We start from the raw sequence: 20,978 nt of genomic DNA, 5'->3' as shown, positions 1-20,978 counted from the left end.
AATGTCTTATTAAAACTTATCTAGAAGAAAAAAGAAAAAGTCTAAAACTTATTTTAAAAAGGAAATAAAGTTAAAGGATTTATTTGAATAGATCCATTAAAGGATCTTATCATAAACCCTACCTGATGGAAATCGTCGCCTCGGAAGAGCTGCGCCGCCCTAGGCTGCTGCCGACATCCACTGTCCCCCTTCCCGCCGCCGCCTTCCCCTTACCGCCGACGCCTCGGCCTGGCCAGCAGTAACCACCCCAAACCAGCAGCGGCCAGAGGTGGCCGCGATCGGCCGATAACTACGAAGGGTGGTCGCAGAAGAGCTGCGCCGCTGCTGCAAACGAGATGTGAAGATGGAAAAGAATTGAGAAAAGGGATCGGGTATTTAGGGCAACTTTTGCGACAAAATGAACTTTCGTTGCTAAATTCGGTTCGCTTATTTTGGGACGAATGAGGATTCCCAAATCTGGGACGAATTCAGAATTCATCCTAAAATTAAAATAATAATAATAATAATAATAATAATGAATCAGAATATCTAAATATCAACTTAAAGATATCGAAATTTCATAAAATAAATTTCTATGTGTTCATAGTTTTCTCCTCATCTTAAAAAAGTCCTAATCCATAATTTTGACCTAATATATTGAGTGGTAGTTTTTTAATATGAATTAGGTTAAATTTACTTTAAAAAATCACCACACTCAATATATTAGGTTAAAATTATGGATGATGATTTTTTTATGATCAAGGAAAAATTATGAATGTTAATATAATTAATAGTAAACTATCTATGTTTCACTAAATATAGAAATGGAGATATCCAAATTTTATGAAATAAGTTTCTATGGGTTTCTAATTTTCTCTTAATAATTAAAATATACTCATCTATAATTTTGACCTAATATGTTGAGTGTGGTGATTTTTTAAAATTCATTAGTTCAAATTTGGGCTAAAAAATCATCACACTCAATATATTAGGTTAAAATTCTGGATTAAGATATTTTTATGATTAGGAGAAAAATACGAAAGCATAGAAACTTATTTTATGAAATTCTGAGATCTCTAGGTCTATATTTATAGTCTCCAATTCATTTTTATTTTCTTATTTATTTTTTTGATTCTGGGACGAATCCTGGATTCGTCCCAGTTTTTGGGATGAATTCATGGATTCATCCCAGTTTTTGGGATGAATTCCTGTATTCATCCCAGATTTGGGGACGAATACAGAATTCATCCCAAACTCTGGGATGAATCCAAGATTCGTCCCAGATTTAAAATATTTTTTTTTAAAAAAAAAACCATTCGGAAGCCCTAAATATGGACCTAGAGATGTCAGAATTTTATGAAACAAGTTCCTTTGCATTCGTATTTTTCTCCTGATCATAAAAATATCCTAATCCAGAATTTTAACCTAATATATTGAGTGTGGTGATTTTTACCATGAATTAGATCACCACACTCAATATATTAAGTCAAAATTATAAATGAGGGCATTTTTATGATAAGGTGAATGATACAAACACATAAAAATTTGTTTCATAAAATCTTGATGTCTCTTGGCCCATATCTGAGACTTCCAATTGTTATTTTATTTTTTTGAATTTTTTATTTTTGGGATGAATCCATGGATTCGTCCCCAAATCTGGGACGAATCCTAGATTCGCCCCAGAATATAAAAAATTAAAATAAAGATAAATAAAATTGGAAGGATCAAATATGGATCTAGAGATACTGGAATTCTATGAAACAAGTTTCTATATGTTCATATCGTTCTCTTGATCGTAAAAATGCCCTTATTTATAATTTTGACCTAATTTATTGAGTGTGGCAATTTTTTAACCCGAATTACATCAAAAAATCACTACACTCAAAATAGAAGGTCAAAATTATGGATGGGGATATTTTTACGATTAGAAGAATGATACAAACACATAAAAACTTGTTTTATGAAATTCTGATGTCTCCATGTCCATATTTAAGGCTTCCGATTATTTTTTCCTTTTTTCTTAAAAAAAATCAATTCTGGGACGAATCCATGGATTTGTCCCGAAAATCTAAGACAAATCCTGAATTCGTCTTGAAATCTGGGACGAATCCTAGATTCGTCCCAGAATATAAAAATTAAAAAAATATAAAAATAAAATTGGAAGACTCAAATATGGATCTAGAGATATCAGAATTCTATAAAACAAGTTTCTATATGTTTATATCATTCTTCTGATCGTAAAAATATCCTTATTTATAATTTTGACCTAATTTATTGAGTGTGACAATTTTTTAACACAATTACATCAAATTCGGGTTAAAAAATCACCACACTCAAAATAGAAGGTCAAAATTATGGATGATGATATTTTTACGATCAGGAGAATAATATGAACATATATAAACTTATTTCATGAAATTCCAATGTCTCTAGACCAATATTTAAGGATTCTAATTATTTTTTTAAAAAAAAAATCAATTCTAGGACGAATCCAGGATTCATCCCAAAATTGGGGATGAATCCATGCATTCATCCCAAAAATCTAGGATGAATCCTGAATTCATCCCGAAATCTAGGACAAATCCTAGATTCATCCTAGAATATTAAAAATAAAAAAAAATAGATAAATAAAATTGGAAGGCTCAAAAATGGATCTAGAGACATCAAAATTCTATGAAATAAGTTTCTATGTGTTCATATCATTCTCATGATCGTAAAAATATCCTTATTTATAATTTTGACCTAATTTATTGAGTGTGACAATTTTTAACCTGAATTACATCAAATTCGGGTTAAAAAAATCACCACACTCAAAATATTAGGTCAAAATTATGGATAAGAATATTTTTACGATCAGGAGAATGAAACAAACACATAGAAACTTATTCATATAATTCTAATGTCTCTAGGTCCATATTTAAGGCTTTCAATTATTTTTTCATATTTTTTTTTAAAATCAATTCTGGGACGAATCTAGGATTTGTCCCAGAATTGGGGACAAATCCATAGATTCATCCCAAAAATCTGGGACGAATCCAAGGATTTGTCCCTAAAATTTGGGGCGAATCCTAAATTCGTCCCGAAATCTGGGACGAATCCTGAATTCATCCCGAAATCTGGGATGAATCCTAGATTCGTCCCAGAATATAAAAAAAAAAGATAAATAAAATTGGAAGACTGAAATATGGATCTAGAAATATCGAAACTTTATGAAACAAGTTCCTATGTATTCATATTATTCTCCTAATCATAAAAATGTCCTTATTTATAATTTTAACCTAATTTATTGAGTGTGATAATTTTTTAACCCGAATTACGTCAAATTCGAGTTAAAAAATCACCACACTCAAAATATTAGGTTAAAATTATGGATGAGGAGATTTTTACGATCAAGAGAATAATACAAATACATAGAAACTTGTTTCATGAAATTTTGATATCTCTAGGTTCATATTTAAGGCTTTCGATTATTTTTTTTAAAAAAATCAATTCTGGGACGAATCTAGGATTCACCCCAGAATTGGGGACGAATCTAGGATTCATCCCAAAAATCTAGGACGGATCCTGAATTCATCCCGAAATCTGGGATGAATCCTAGATTCGTCCCAGAATATAAAAAAAATTTTAAAAAAAAAAGATAAATAAAATTGGAATGCTCAAATATGGATCAAGAGATATCGGAATTCTCTGAAACAAGTTTCTATGTGTTCATATCGTTCTCCTGATCATAAAAATGTCCTTATTTATAATTTTGACCTAATTTATTTAGTGTGATAATTTTTTAACCTGAATTACATCAAATTCGGGTTAAAAAATCATCACACTCAAAATATTAGGTCAAAATTATGGATGAGGATATTTTTATGATCAAGAAAATGATACGAACTCATAGAAACTTGTTTCATAAAATTCTGATGTCTCTAGGTCTATATTTAAAGTTTTTGATTATTTTTTTTTAAAAAAAAATCGATTCTGGGACAAATCCAGGATTCGTCCCAGAATTGGAGACGAATCCAGGGATTCACCCCTTATAATTTTTTTAATATTTTTAAAAATATTTCAATCTGAGAGGAATCTTGGATTCGTCCTATCTAAGATAAATTTTGTGACGAAAATAATTTTCGTCGGGAATTTACGACGAAAATATTTTATTGTAGATTTCGTTGCTAATTTGGGTCGAATATTATTTTTGTTGCCAAACTTGTTGCGATTTTAGGACGAAAAAAATGTTGATTAAATGTGAATGGAGAAGAGGTGGAAGAGAAGAAGTTCCATTGTGAATGTGACTTTAGTCCCACATTGGGAGTTTCAAGACACTTTTGTTGGTTTATATTGATTCACATACATTGAGGATGTGAACAAATGCATGGGGAGAGGCTCTCTCTCACGCGTGGGTGCGCAGGGGGGGGTGAAAATCCAAGGCTCGGATTGCACTTAACCAAGTTGACTTGGGTGCGAGCGTGACCTGTGCACACGAATGTCAGACCGGTCGGGGCAAAAATTTGCCCAAGAGGAACAACCAACATTTTGTCACATAAAGAGGTTCTTATTCCCCTCCTCTGTGCAATTCCTGGACATCAGAATTTTAAAAATGCACACACAACAATCATGCATATGAATCCCCTGGCTCTGGCTCTCCTGGACCTTATCCAGGGAATAAATACAATCATGCACATACAAAAATACCCTTGACATGTCCAAGGGTCCAATCACACACAATATCTATATGACATGTGCGTAATTAAACTGAAAACCAAACACACAGAGACAAACCCTAGCTCTGATACCAATTGTTGGTTGCAATACGGAATATCATATTGATTCCCCTGTACAAAATTTTTGTACAAGTCCTGAACCTTTACTAACAACCTATTGTGATCTTTAGAAATTAAATTAAGAATCGCAAACGGAACTTAACATTATTGATTCCAAATTTAATTTATCTGTTCTTAGTAGTTTAAACTTGAATCGTAAATGATGCTTAACATTATTGATCCAAATCCACCCATGTTATAAATTTAATTAAATATTAATTTTTAAAATTAACTTCCAGGACTGCATGGCGAGGTACTAGAACAATGAGACTGAATAGATATCAAATAGACTCAATCTAAGGACAAGTAATAAAATATCAAACTTAGGAACTGATCTAGATTAGAGTCAAGGTAATTAAGCAAATAACTATTATCTAATCAATATATAACAATCAATAATCATGCACTAAGATTAACAAAATTATAGAGGTCAATAAGAAACTACTCACCTCAACCATAGAATGTGCTGACTATCTTCTAGTTAGAGTGTAACGACCCGCCTTCTACTACTAGGCTGTAAGGCGAATCACTACAGTTATTGCTAAACTATGCTGTGCGGAAAGCTAGGCTAATTAAAATTTTTCTACTAAACTGATCAAAACTTAATGCTCTGGGTGTACCTAAGAGTTGTACACTTGCTAGGGGAGGTATTTACCACTGGTAACACCCTCCGGACCGATCCACAGACCGATCTGCTGACACTGGTACGGTCACAAGACCCTGGATCGGTCGGCTGTCCGATCCCGAAGCTGCATCGCTTCTGTCCCCAGCTGGATCGGTCTACCGACCGATCCAGGAGTGTCCTGATCGGTCGGCACGACCGATCCAGGTATGTCTGGATCGGTCGGCTGACCGATCCAGGAACCTGGAAATCGGGGACTCGCTACTGTGTTGTACTGGATCGGTCGGCTGACCGATCCGGAGGATCGGTGCTATCTGTTAAATGGATCGGTCGGCTGACCGATCCATAACAGAGGCCAACTCTCTGTTCACGCAGGAACTCTGATTTCCAACACTTTGGTGTGCCGAAACCCCCCATAACATCTAACTAATGCATCATAAACTATTCTAACAACATGTAATAACATTTTAACGACATAAACTAGTAATCTAACTTAACATAGGGCATAGTTTAGGAATTCGTGGCAACACACAACTAAAAGTGCCTAGAACATGAAAACCCAAACCAATAACTAAACTGCTAAAGTAAATGCTACAGAGTCCAATGCTCAATTTGCTACGTCCCCTAAGGACCTTTGATTCCAGTTCCATACACACCCACCATCTTTGCATTGCCCTCCAGCTTCCTCTGCTAGTCCATTTTCCTTTTTCCTGTATCTGCAGTATAAGGAAAATAGTATCTGTAAGCCAAAAAGCTTAGTAAGAAACCATCTACCTCACAAAAACATGCGACGATGCAAATATGCTTTGAAATCATGCTGTTTAAAACATATGCTGAATGTACTGAATAAACTGAGCATGGCATGGCATATAAGCATACAATCATGGCATAACATATAAGCATGGCATAAGCACTGAATCATGGCAAAGCAACCAAATAAACACTGAACTGAATATAGCTAAACTAACTGAAACTAAATCTGTAACTGGAAACAAACTCAACTAGCATAATTGATTTTGAGTTTTGAAATCTAATACATAATAGGTGAAAATACTAAACATGCTGTTGGGCCCGGCAACTGTACTTGCTGTGCGCGCATCCCTAACTAGACCCGTGTTTGCAAGTCCCAAATTTAGTAGGGTTAACTAGGCTATCTAAACCTAGGGACGACTGTGGGAGTCCAACCCAATGGATATCTAATCCAGTACAGTGCCACTGAAAATAAAATACTGATATCTATAGCTAACTGATATAACATGTTGTTTCTAGGTTATCTGAACCTAGAGCTAGGTTATCTGAACCTAGAGGCGACTGTGGGAGCCCACCCATTGGACCGTAGTCCCATAAAACTGAACTAAACTAATGTGCTGGTTTAAATGCCTCTAATGCATTTAACTGAGCTTTTAACATGACTGAGGTGGTATTTAGCTATCCTAACATTTTACCGAACACTTGGTGTGCTCCAACTCTCTCCTCTAATAGGGAGATCACCTCTAGGCACCCGACAGCGTCTAGAATCTCCAACTAAAGGAGAACAACGTGTCCGGCCCGTCTAGAGGTGCTCAACTAAATCCCTAATCCTCGAGGAGGGTTTAAACACACCCTATGTGCCGAAAAACCTGCATATAGCTAAAACTAATGCGTAGGAAACCAAACGGAGCTATTATACCGCAGGTGAGGGGTTTCTTACCTCTTGATCGTAATTTCTTACGATTCTATTCGCTAGAGTTCCGGTGGAGGTGATCCTCTCGACGATCCGATCGCGTCTTCGCGTTCCTCTCGCGGAGAAGAACCTCTTTCGTGTTGGAGTCGTCGCCGGAAGGTGAACCTATGGACCCTTGCCTTGGTGTGCCGTGCGTGAGGAAGAGGAGAAGGAGAGGGGCGCCGGCGTGAGGGTTTGAGAGGAGAAGGTGCCAAACCATAATAAAAATAACCCAACTCCAACTTAAGTTTATTATTTATATTAAGTGGTTTAATGAACCCAACTCTAATATAAATATATTTGGTTCTCCTTTCTTTCAGCACGGCCCTGCTGGGTTTATCTCAGAAACCATAGGTCTCGGGTTCGATTCCCGCCTAAGCTATTTTACGGTTCTAATTATTTTTGCTACTTCCGATACTCGGAAAATTCCGGAAAAATATCTAAAAATTCCAGAAAAATCTTAGAATAACTCTAAAATAGTTTTGAGAATTTTCGGGCGTTACAATCCCCCATACCTTATAAAAAGTTCGTCCTCGAACTTAGAACAATTCTGGGTACTTCTGTCTCATGCTGGCCTCTGTCTCCCAAGTCGCCTCTGCTGCTGTGTGATTTTGCCAGCTGACTTTGACTAATGGTACTTCCTTGTTCCGTAATTTCTTTACTGCTCGGTCTATTATCTGAATAGGCCGACTGTCATAGCTGAGATCATCACGGACCTGTACCAACTGGGGCTCAATCACCTGGGTGGCGTCTGGGATATGCTTCTTCAGCATGGAGACATGAAATACGTTGTGGACGGCTGACATCTCCTGAGGTAGCTCTAACTCATATGCTACCTTGCCCACTCTCTTCGTGATAAGGTATGGTCCCACATATCTGGGAGCTAGCTTGCCCTTCTTCCCAAAACGCATGACTCCCTTCATGGGAGCTACTCTGAGGAAAACTGTATCCCCAACTGAAAACTCTAGGGGTCTGCGTCGTGTATCAGCATAGCTTTTCTGGCGGCTCTGTGCTGTCTCTATCCTCTGGCGGATCTGCTGGATGGCTGCCGTGGTATCTGCCACTAGATCTGTCTGAAGCTCTAGTTCCTTCTGTTCACCACTATCATACCAACAGATTGGTGATCTGCACCTCTGCCCATAGAGTGCCTCATAAGGTGTCATGCCGATAGTGGCCTGATAACTGTTGTTGTATGTAAATTCTTCTAAACTCAGATATTTGCACCAACTTCCCTTGAAGTCTAGGGCACACGCTCGGAGCATATCTTCGAGTACCTGATTTACTCGCTCCGTCTGACCATCTGTCTGAGGATGGAATGTTGTGCTGAATTTCAATTTGGTGCCCAATGCTGACTGTACGCACTCCCAGAAGTGTGATGTGAATCTGCTGTCTCTGTCTGAAATGATGGTTCGTGGGACTCCATGTAGTCTGACGATCTCCTGGAGATACAACTGAGCTAGCTTCTCCATGGAGTAGGATATCTTGATAGCTAAAAAGTGGGCTGATTTAGTCAATCTGTCGACTATTACCCAGATGGCATCAAAACCATTTGTGGTTCTGGGTAGCCCCACTATGAAGTCCATCGAGATATCCTCCCACTTCCATTCTGGGATTTGTATAGGCTGCAGAACCCCTCCTGGTCGCTGATGTTCTGCCTTGACCCTCTGACAGGTGAGGCAGATGCTAACATATCTGGCGATGTCTCGCTTCATCCCGGGCCACCAAAAACGTTTCTTCAGGTCTTGATACATTTTGGTGGAGCCTGGATGCATCGCATAGGGAGTCCTGTGAGCCTCATCTAAAATCTGTCTCCGTAGCTCCTCCTGATCTGGAACACAGAGTCTATCACCAAAATACAACGCCCCGCTATCGGACACTCTGAATTCTCTACTTTCTGATTCTGTTAGCCCTTGCTTGATTTTCTGAATTTCAGGGTCCTGATCCTGAGCTGACTGAATATCACCAAGCAAGGTAGACTCTAAGGTCATAGTAGAGAGTTGTCCAACGATGAGTTCGAGACCGAAATCTACGATCTCCTTCTGTAGGGTTGGTGACATGGCTGCTAGAGATAATAAGGTAGCGCTGGATTTTCTGCTAAGTGCATCTGCTACCCTATTGGCTTTCCACAGGTGGTAGAGGATGTCTATGTCATAATCTTTGACCAGCTCTAGCCACTGTCGTATATTCAGATCCTTCCGGGTGAAGAAGTACTTGAGACTCCGATGATCTACACTCTGCCTGAGCTCCATACAAGTAATGTCTCCAAATTTTGAGAGCGAACACTCATCAAGCTCAAGATCATGAGTAGGGTAGTTCTTCTCATAATCCTTGAGTTGTCTGGAGGCATAGGCGATTACCTTGCCATCTTGCATCAACACTGCTCCTAATCCCAATTTAGGCGTCACTATATATATCGAAGCTTTTTACAGAGTCGGAATAGGTGCACTAGTCAATCTCCTCTTGAGTTCTTGGAAACTCTGTCCACCGAAATTTCTTGTTCTTCCCGGTGAGGCTATAGTGGGGAGGCTATCTGGAGAAGTCCTCTACAAATTTTCCTAGTACTCTGCTAATCAGCTCCTGATCTCCCTGGCGTTCTTAGGTCTCCTCCGGTTACTTACTGCTTCTATCTTCTTGGGATCTACCATAATACCATCCTTTGAGATGACGTGACCCAGGAAGGACACCGATTTAGCCAAAACTCACATTTCGTGAACTTGGCGTATAGTCGGATTCTGTGAAGTCTGCAATACTAGTTTCGGTGCTCGAGTGTTCTTCCTGAGTTCTCGAGTAGATAAGAATGTCATCGATAAACACAATGACAAACTTATCTAAATACTCCTGAATACCCTATTCATGAGATCCATGAATGTAGTGGAGCATTTGTCACGCCAAAGGCATGACTACGAACTCGTAATGTCAGTATGCTGTCCTCGGTATATCACCCTCCTTGACTCGACTTGGTGATATCCCGATCCGAGGTCAATTTTTGAGAACACTGCTGCTCCCTTTAACTGGTCGAACAGGTCATCTATTCGGGAAGAGGATACTGTTCTTGATCGTGACCTGATTCAATGCTCTGTAGTCTATACATAGCCGCATGCTTCCATCCTTCTTCTTCACGAATAGCACAGGCGCTCCCATGGTGAGTGACTAGGGATGAAACCCTGTCAAGTAGCTCCTGTAGCTGCTCATGAAGTTCCTTCGGTTCTGCTGGAGCCATGCGGTGGGCGCTTTGGAAATAGGATTGGTGCCGGGAAGGCTCTATCTCAAATTCAATCTCCTGGTGGTGCTAGGCACGGTAACTCTTCAGGGAAGACTGCTGGTAGTCACATACAACTCGGACCTCTGTTAGCTGTTCTCGTCCCGGCTAGTAGTGACTACATGTGCTAGGTACCCGCACATCCGAATCCATCAACTCGTGCCTTCATACTGAGAGAAATTTTCGGCTTTTCTATTTGGTTCTCCGATGTACTCGAACTGTGTTCGCTCGGGTTGGAATACGACTTTCTATTTACGGCACTCTATGGAAGCACCGTATTTGATCGGAAAGTTCATCCCAAGGATGACGTCGTAGTCGATCATTTCAGCAGGATCGGATCACGAAGAGTTCCATCTGCTATAATGGTAGCGGCTCGGCGATGCGTCGATCCATGACCTCTCCCGAAGGTAGTGCCGTCGAAACTGACCGAGTATCTCTGGGGTATTTCTAATTTCTCGGAGAACATCCGGCTATATATGAATGGGTTGCCCCGATATCAAATAGAACAGTAGCACTATACTGAAAAATGCTAATCCTGTGACACGTCGAGGCATTTGCTACGTCCTCTCGGTGAGTGAGTAGATCCTCGCATTCGCCATGGAGGGGCTTCTAATCGGTCCTGGCTGATGAGTGGACCTTCTAGAGCGGCATGCATCTGATATGGCCTGCATACTGGATCTGCTGTGGGTGAGGAAGACCGGTCTTGTTCAGCTTGGCCATGTACCCTTCTTGTCCACATTCAAGCATCCTCGTGTGCCCTTGCGACAAACCCCGGTGGAATCTCCCACAAGTGGCACACTTTGGATAAGCGGGTCGCTTGCTAGATGGTCCTCCTTTGAGTCACTCCACGATTTGCGCTTGTTGGAGTTCCCTTTCCGATTCATTTGTGGCCTTCTTTGTTTTTGAGTGTGAGGTTTCCGGCCTTGGACTCGAGGAGACTTGCCTCTGCTTCATGTGGTAATGCTCGTGGTCAAGGCCGCTCACCAACTCCTCTGTGGTTTGTGGCTATGTATGCCGCCACCACGTTCTGCTATCTCGGCCTCGGCATCTTGAGCATCAACTGATCCGTTCCTTTTATGTGCTGACTAGCTCAGCACCAGAGACCTGTTGAATTTCTTCACGGCTTCCTCAACTGATAGGTTGCCGAAACTCGGTGAACTCGTCATAGTGGCGATTTGTAACCCGCGTATGAAAGAACTCCTCAAGAATTCTTTCTCAAAGTCAGCCCATGTCATCCGGTTCAGGGCGCTTGTTCGATTCTTTCCCACCACATGCGTCGTCTCCTGTCAGGCGAAGGAGGCACACTTCACCTTCTCGTGTTAGGCCAGTCCAGAAGCTCCATCTCTCCGGTGTTTTGAACCAGGCTTGTGCATCCCATGGTTCACTAGCGCTGAGAATTTCTCTGGCTTGACTCACTGCCACTGGATCGGATAGGCTTCCTTTCTTGGCTCACCGCTGGGACTACTGGTGCTTGCTTTGGTCTGTAGGCTGGTGGTGGAACCTCTAAGACTAGAGTCGTCAAATTCGGTTCCGGGGTGATGGGGTATTCTCTGATTAGCCTTTAAGGTGGCTATTTCTGTTCTTTGTTGACTAGTTCTTTCAGAGCCACTAGTCTTTGTAAGTGGAGGAGGCACTGCGCACGCCTCTTCTTTGGGGCTCGATGGCTAGTGCCCTTCTAGCTGGGCGTCCTCGTGCCATTTCTAAAGACATAGAGAACATAGGTATAACTAACACTATCACAGTTATCTAACTATTGATATCATGTTTAAACTATCACATACTAACAAGCAGTAGGTATATAAACATGAACTGTAATAATAAACAAGAAGCATAAATAAAGTAGAGGTGTTCTTACTTGGAAGCTGTAGGCACAATGCTGATGTGTGTGTAGGAAGTATGGAACTTGGCTCTGATACCACTCTGTAACGACCCGCCTTCTACTACTAGGCTGTAAGGCGAATCGCTACAGTTATTGCTAAACTATGCTATGCGGAAAGCTAGGCTAATTAAAATTTTTCTACTAAACTGATCAAAACTTAATGCTCTGGGTGTACCTAAGAGTTGTACACTTGCTAGGGGAGGTATTTACCACTGGTAACACCCTCCGGACCGATCCACAGACCGATCTGCTGACACTGGTACGGTCACAAGACCCTGGATCGGTCGGCTGTCCGATCCCGAAGCTGCATCGCTTCTGTCCCCAGCTGGATCGGTCTACCGACCGATCCAGGAGTGTCCTGATCGGTCGACATGACCGATCCAGGTATGTCTGGATCGGTCGGCTGACCGATCCAGGAACCTGGAAATCGGGGACTCGCTACTGTGTTGTACTGGATCGGTCGGCCGACCGATCCAGTGACACAGCCAGGCCCTGATTGGTCGGGAGACCGATCAGAGTCTGATTTCACCCGGGGAACTCTGATTTCCAACACTTTGGTGTGCCGAAACCCCCCATAACATCTAACTAATGCATCATAAACTATTCTAACAACATGTAATAACATTTTAACGACATAAACTAGTAATCTAACTTAACATAGGGCATACATAGTTTAGGAATTCGTGGCAACACACAACTAAAAGTGCCTAGAACATGAAAACCCAAACCAATAACTAAACTGCTAAAGTAAATGCTACAGAGTCCAATGCTCAATTTGCTACGTCCCCTAAGGACCTTTGATTCCAGTTCCATACACACCCACCATCTTTGCATTGCCCTCCAGCTTCCTCTGCTAGTCCATTTTCCTTTTTCCTGTATCTGCAGTATAAGGAAAATAGTATCTGTAAGCCAAAAAGCTTAGTAAGAAACCATCTACCTCACAAAAACATGTGACGATGCAAATATGCTTTGAAATCATGCTGCTTAAAACATATGCTGAATGTACTGAATAAACTGAGCATGGCATGGCATATAAGAATACAATCATGGCATAACATATAAGCATGGCATAAGCACGGAATCATGGCAAAGCAACCAAATAAACACTGAACTGAATATAGCTAAACTAACTGAAACTAGATCTGTAACTGGAAACAAACTCAACTAGCATAATTGATTTTGAGTTTTGAAATCTAATACATAATAGGTGAAAATACTAAACATGCTGTTGGGCCCGGCAACTGTACTTGCTGTGCGCGCATCCCTACTAGACCCGGGGTTGCAAGTCCCGAATTTAGCAGGGCTATGGACGACTGTGGGAGTCCAACCCAATGGATATCTAATCCAGTACAGTGCCACTGAAAATAAAATACTGATATCTATAGCTAACTGATATAACATGTTGTTTCTAGGTTATCTGAACCTAGAGCTAGGTTATCTGAACCTAGAGCTAGGTTATCTGAACCTAGAGGCGACTGTGGGAGCCCACCCATTGGACCGTAGTCCCATAAAACTGAACTAAACTAATGTGCTGGTTTAAATGCCTCTAATGCATTTAACTGAGCATTTAACATGACTGAGGTGGTATTTAGCTATCCTAACATTTTACCGAACACTTGGTGTGCTCCAACTCTCTCCTCTAATAGGGAGATCACCTCTAGGCACCCGACAGCGTCTAGAATCTCCAACTAAAGGAGAACAACGTGTCCGGCCCGTCTAGAGGTGCTCAACTAAATCCCTAATCCTCGAGGAGGGTTTAAACACACCCTATGTGCCGAAAAACCTGCATATAGCTAAAACTAATGCGTAGGAAACCAAACGGAGCTATTATACCGCAGGTGAGGGGTTTCTTACCTCTTGATCGTAATTTCTTACGATTCTATTCGCTAGAGTTCCGGTGGAGGTGATCCTCTCGACGATCCGATCGCGTCTTCGCGTTCGAGAAGAACCTCTTCGTGTTGGAGTCGTCGCCGGAAGGTGAACCCTTGACCCTTGCCTTGGTGTGCCGTGCGTGAGGAAGAGGAGAAGGAGAGAGGCGGCGGTGGTGAGGGTTTGAGAGGAGAAGGTGTGCCGAACCAAAATAACCCAACTCCAACTTAAGTTTATTATTTATATTAAGTGGTTTAATGAACCCAACTCTAATATAAATATATTTGGTTCTCCTTTCTTTCAGCACGGCCCTGCTGGGTTCACCGGTTACTAATCTTATCTGTAAATCATAGGTCTCGGGTTCGATTCCCGCCTAAGCTATTTTACGGTTCTAATTATTTTTGCTACTTCCGATACTCGGAAAATTCCGGAAAAATATCTAAAAATTCCAGAAAAATCTTAGAATAACTCTAAAATAGTTTTGAGAATTTTCGGGCGTTACATAGAGGGTCTAACTTGAGACCAAATTCTACAAGTATAGAATATGAAATAGTCTAACTCGAGCTCAACCTATCAATTTGTTCATATATTACTCTTTTAAATCCTTCTTAGTCAATTACCAATTCCATTAACTATGAAGTTAATTAAGTAAATTAATAACTCGATTAACTCTTAATTGATATTAACTTAATTATCCATTAATAATTCAATTAATTTATCAAATTAACTATCAATTATACTGATCACTATTAAACAATAAATATAAGAAATCTAGTAATTAAACTTATTGTTAATTACTCAATCGGATAATTAATCTATTATTTATTAACTACTTAATACTTAATCAACATAAATAATTAAGGCTACCCTAGGTTTCGGCTCCCACCTCGACGGTGAGCTTTCTATTGCAAGTGGCCAGCGGAGATGCTGAGGCTGGGGGTCGACGAATCCAAGCAGACGGCTCACGGTGGCAGCGGATGGTGGCGGCACAAGCTGCGTCAATGATTTGCAAAGGGGTGATTGGCTAATGTCCACAGCAAGATGACCCAAAGTGAAATGATATTTATTGCCTAGACTTATGTGTAGGATCGAAAAGAATTTAGATATCTCCATAATTACATGATATTGTCCACTTTGGGTCTAAACCCTCATGGTTTCGCTCTTGGTCTCTCCCCAAAAGGCCTCATGCCAAATGGAGATATTTTTCTCTTATAAACTCATGATCTTTCTAATGTGTTTTCAATGTGGGACTATGTTTGTAACTTTGCAACCCCAACAATCCCCCCTCCCCTCAAACAAAGGACCACAGGCTTCCCACGTCCAATCATCGACCCACCAGGTCTTCCTGCCCTTCGGTCCACCCGACCTACTAGGACTTCCTTACCTAGCCGCAACTAGGACTTCTTGCCTGGTGTCTAGTCCTCTTGATCCCAACATAGGAGCCCCCACTTTCTTTGTTCGAGGTCAATATTGTACCCACATGGTTCAATCAGATCATAGCTCTTGGTCACAGTCAGCGGTTAAACCTTCTGGCAGTCCAGGCTCTGATACTATTGTATGATCGAAAAGAATTTAGATATATCCACAATGGTATGATATTGTCCACTTTGTGCCTAAACCCTCATGGTTTTTCTCTTGGGCTCTACCCAAAAGGCCTCATGCCAAATGAAGATATCTTTCTCTTATAAACCCATGATCTTTCCCATGTGTTTTCAATGTGGGACTATGTTTGTAACCTTGCAACCCCAACATTATGTTGATGCACAAACATAAGCATTCTGAAGTTCAGGCAGTACCCTATGCATCTCACACCATTCTATGTGTTTTTCATATACAAGCAAGGTAATCCTTGTGTGCTTGTGAGATGCTCTGGCTAAAACCTAGGGGTGCATGCTTTCTAGGGGGTAGAGACCTAGGCTAAGTCCAAATTTTGAAACACTAATAAAATATAAATTTTAAAAATATTTTTCCAAGAATTAAAAAAAAACTTTTATAAAACTTTGAAATTGTAATAGTAAAGAGAAAAATGCCTTCAAAATAGACTATATTCTACTAAGGACATCCCTATTTGTCTTCTAAGTGAACTGAACTCAAGTTCGGGTAAGAGTTTTGTGAAAATGTCAGTCAAGTTTGACTTGGACTCAACATAGTTAAGTACAATGTCACCCTTAGATACATGATCCCTTACAAAGTGATGTTTCACTTTTATGTGTTTAGTCCTTGAGTGGTGAATCAGATTCTTGGTTAAGTTAATTGAACTTATGTTATCAATTGAAATTTTTATATTTTTGTATTCTAATTGATAGTCTTTTAAGATATGCATCATTCATAATAGTTGAGATGCACATTCCCCTAGGGTTATGTACTCAGCTTCAGTATAGTGTTACTTTCTGTTTGACCAACTTACTAGGTACTGACCAAGAAATTGACAGTTACCACTTGTTCTTTTTCTATCAAGTTTGCATGACATAACTAGAACTAGTGTAGTAGTAAGGGCTTGCTTTAATGTATCAAAGCTCTTTTGGCAATCTACACTACACTCAAATGTGAGGTTCTTCTTCGTCAAGGCGGTTAAGGGCATTGCAATAGAGGAAAACCCCCTTGATGAATTTCCAGTAATAACCTACTAGTCCTAAGAAACTGTGAATATCAGATACACTTTTCAGTACTGTCCACTCCATCACTGCTTCTACTTTCGAAGGGTCAACTACTCCATTACTAGTAATAATATGTCCCAAGAATGCCACTTCCTCCAACCAGAACTCACACTTACTTAATTTGATGTATAACCTGTGATTCCGCAGGGCTTCTAAGACTACCCTCAAGTGTTGTCTATGCTCTTCTCTGTTCCTGGAATAAATAAGGATGTTGTCTATGAAAATGATGACAAACTAGTTAAGATATCTGTTGAGAAAGTCAACGGATACAAGAGCGAACACTTTTATGAAATTTAATATATATATATATATATATATAAATGGTTGGTTACGGCTTGATTCAAGGCGAGTAGAGGTTAGAAGTTGTGGTGAGCCATAGAGCGATCACGGGGTCACTAGAAATGGAGTTGAGTCTAGGGATGGATAATAACTTCATTAACATTCCTTTTCAATAGGTTTTAGAGTTTATATGACATATATAAACTCATCTCATATTTCTGCATTGATTACTATATATATATATATATATATATATATATATATATATATATATATATATATATTATATTTGTGTTATGTTTAATGCGTAACTTAAATTTTGAAGTATTTTAAAGGATACTTTTTGTATATAATTTGAGGAATGTGATTGTAATACCTTTTTCCATATTGATAGAATTTATTAGATATTACTATACTCAATTGGTATTAAAATTAATATGAATAGGTATTATAACATCCACACAAAATCTCTCTCTGATACCTAGATGCAGGGTAGGATTTTAATTTAACTAAATGATAGTTATATTTAAAATTATTATTATTATTTATTTTTAATAATAATAATTTAAATTAGGTAAATAAAATTAAAAATGTATTTATTTAATGTCAAAATAAAAACTATAGATGAATAAGTGAATAACGTGCCCTAAATAATAAGGGTTAATGTGAGTGCCCTTAAGTAATAAATAATAAGGGTTAATGTGAGTGCCCTTAAGTAATAAGGATTAATGTTAAAAAAATAAATTTTAAAGAATCTTATTAATAATAATAATAATACTTAATGTTAAAATAAATTTAAGAGAATGGTAAGGTTTTCTGACAAAGTGACGGATATTATTAACATCCACCGGTACAAATGCCCTGATATTGTAATTAAATGCATTCAAATACAAAGCATAAGGAGTTGTTTATTCACCAAGCAGCAAAAGGAGGGATGCCTTGTTCGTTCCAGAAGTAGTTCTCCGGGTCAACTCGGGCCTTGACTTTCGCGAGCTTCTCAAAGTTGTGCAGGAAGTATATACTTCCCCAAGCGCTTGCCTCCTTGTAGCTCGTCCTGCCTTCCTCTGTGCTGATCCCCAAGTCGATGTCCTTGTAGTTAAGATACGCAGCTCTCGGATTGCTCGACACGTGAGGGGCCATGTAGTCGTAGAGCCTCCTCATCCATGTCAAGTGCCTCTCCGTCACCTCCGTCTGTGTCTCAAACCACCTCATGAAGTACTGAATGTTATACAAATTCCCCTTCCTGTGAGGGAAGGCAATGGCATCGTCCTCTATCTCCCAAAGCCTTCCACCCCATGGCTCAAGGATCATCACCAGAGGCTCCTCCTCCCCCTCCATCATAACCTCCCAAATCCCCTCCCATGCTTTCTCGGAGATGGGCTTCCTCACGAAGTCCGACTTGCCCTTGAAGGAGCTGTTGTACACCGGCCGCCGGTCCAACAGCACGCTGGTATCATTCAATGAATGGCCGTCGAGGGAGAGAGCCGTCTCCACCCAACTCAACTCGTTGCAGTCCTCGGCCCTCACGCCCAGCTCGGGGAAACTCTTATTGATGGCCTCGAGCATACCGCGACGGGGCCCGAGGAAAAGGCCTTGGAAAATGACCTGGATCGTGCGGTTCACCGGCGCCTCGCCGACGGCTAGCGCAATGGTCCTGAGCCATAGATCGTCGGCGACCCGCGGCGCGATGCTCTGCCATGAATGCAGCAACCTCGTCGCACCCTCCTCCAGCGTTCTGCTCACGGAGAACAGCGTCAATTGGGGCGGCACCGGGACGAGTCGCAACTTGTAGGCCACGACGACGCCGAAATTCGCCGCGCCGCCTCCTCTTATCGCCCAAAACAAGTCTTCCCCCATGGTCTCCCTGGTCAACAGCTCGCCCTCGGCGTTGACCAGCTCGGCATCCACGATGTTGTCGGCGGAGACGCCGTACTTCCTCTGCAACGACCCGATGCCGCCGCCGCTGAACTGCCCGCCGACACCGACCGTGGTGCAAACGCCGGCAGGGAACGCGGCGGTGGTGCTGGCGGCAGCCACGTGATAGTATACCTCGCCGACGGTGGCGCCAGCGCCGACCCAGGCGGTGCGGGCTTCGGCGTCGACGTCGATGGAGCGGAGGTCAGAGAGGTCGAGGACGGCAAACGGTTCGTCAGTACTGATGAAGGAGACGTAGGAGAGGCCCTCGTAGTCATGGCCGCCGCTGCGGACGCGGAGGCGGACTCCATGAATGCGGCCGCAGAGGACGGCGGCCTGCGCGTCGTGGGCGACGGAGGGGAGGATGAGGAAGGAGGGAGTCTCTGCGCCGGAGGAGAGGAAGCGGAGGTTTTGGATGGAGGAGCGGTAGAGGGTGGCGAAATTAGAGGTGTCGTTGGGAGTGTAGATCATCGAAGGAGAAGAGGAAGATCCTCCGGTTGCTTCGAGAAAGCAATTGAGGAAGTTGGCTTGTGTATCATTTGCTGCGTGAGAAGTGCAGAGGAGGAAGAAGAAGAAACACAAGAAAATGACGGACGCCATTGCAAGGTTGCACGTTGCAGTCTGTAACACGCTCTCGGGTCCTTAATATCGAGATTAGGCATCTCCAATTGTTAAGGAATGAATGAGGTTTTTTTAGAATTTTAACCTGTCATATTAATATTATAAAAATTCATTCAAATATTTCCAATGATTAAAATTCTAAGAGCATCTCTAATAGTCAGACCATTAATAAGCTTTTTAATTTATAGTTTTTAATTTAATATAATTTATCATTTTATTTAATATTTAATTATTTTATAAATTTAATTATAGTCATTTGTATATTTTTTAACTTATCTCAAATATATTTATTTTTTTAAAAAAAATATAATTTTAATTATTATTAATTATTTATAAATTGAAACATTATAATTAACTCATCAAATAATTTATTTTTTAATTATTTAAAAAGATCATATACATTAATTATTGACTTTATCTTAAGAAGAAAAGCATATTTGAAAACTCAAGCATGTTCTTGAATTAAAAATCTCAAACCTCCTCTACACAATTATAAAAAAATTTTAAATGAAATTTTTAAATTTTATAAATCTCTGACAAATCTTACATTAGAGATTATCATAGCCACGCAAGTACTTTTTATAAAACTCTTTGCAGTTTCACAATTATTATTTTATCCCATATTTTATTAGAAAAAAATAATAACACTCAATAATAACACTCATCTCAGATAATTAGCATTGTCGGCCCTACTTAAATATTTGACAGATAAATTAAGAAAATATTTTTTCCTAATATAATGACTTTTTACAAGAAAAAAAGATTAGACACTTAATTAATTAGTTATTTTATCCGTATTGAAAATTGACCTAGTTTATCCCATATTCTACCAGCATTGTCGAAATGTCTCTAAATGTGTTTATAATTCATATACACAGTATGCGTAACATTTTCTTACCATTCTGCTTTATAAATCATTATGGGTTGATTTGCAAATTGAAGAGGCGCGATTTATGAAAAAAAAAATAAGGTTGGAGTATGATCGGCTAAAAAACTTAATATATATCAAATTAATTATAAATTCAGTTAATTTCATTGATTAATCCTAAGATGATCGATCAGTCCCATACAATTTTTTCAACGGCTACTAGGATAATCGAAAAGTATGTGCGGTGAGCAAATTCTATAAATATGTCATAGTCATGATGCCTGAATGATAATCTAAATATATGTCAAACCTTTAGATAGAAGTCTTACTTTATTCATAGAGAAAACATACATTATATAATGATATAACATAATATGAATTATAATAAAAAATTAAGTACTAATTAAATGCTAATTAAGATGGTTCTATCCTACCATAATTTAGAGAAAATATTCTAACTAATTAGAGTAAAAATTGAATGCTGCTAACTCAGTAAATATATTTCCTAACTCCAA

General features: G+C 39.9%; 1 protein-coding gene across 1 annotated transcript; it reads right to left on the bottom strand.

Annotated features, from left to right (window-relative positions):
- Positions 1-17,972: 17,972 nt before the first annotated feature.
- LOC122042326 (berberine bridge enzyme-like 18) lies at positions 17,973-19,574 on the bottom strand. The gene has a single exon (XM_042602374.1). It carries the CDS (start codon positions 19,572-19,574, stop codon positions 17,973-17,975), a length of 1,602 nt encoding a protein of 533 aa, XP_042458308.1.
- Between the last annotated feature and the right edge of the window lie 1,404 nt (positions 19,575-20,978).

The sequence above is a fragment of the Zingiber officinale genome, chromosome 1B (genome assembly GCF_018446385.1).
Source record: "Zingiber officinale cultivar Zhangliang chromosome 1B, Zo_v1.1, whole genome shotgun sequence".
In the NCBI taxonomy this organism is placed as follows: domain Eukaryota; kingdom Viridiplantae; phylum Streptophyta; class Magnoliopsida; order Zingiberales; family Zingiberaceae; genus Zingiber; species Zingiber officinale.
The sequence above is the reverse complement of the archived record's forward strand: the minus strand, read 5'-3'. Positions and strand labels throughout refer to the sequence as shown.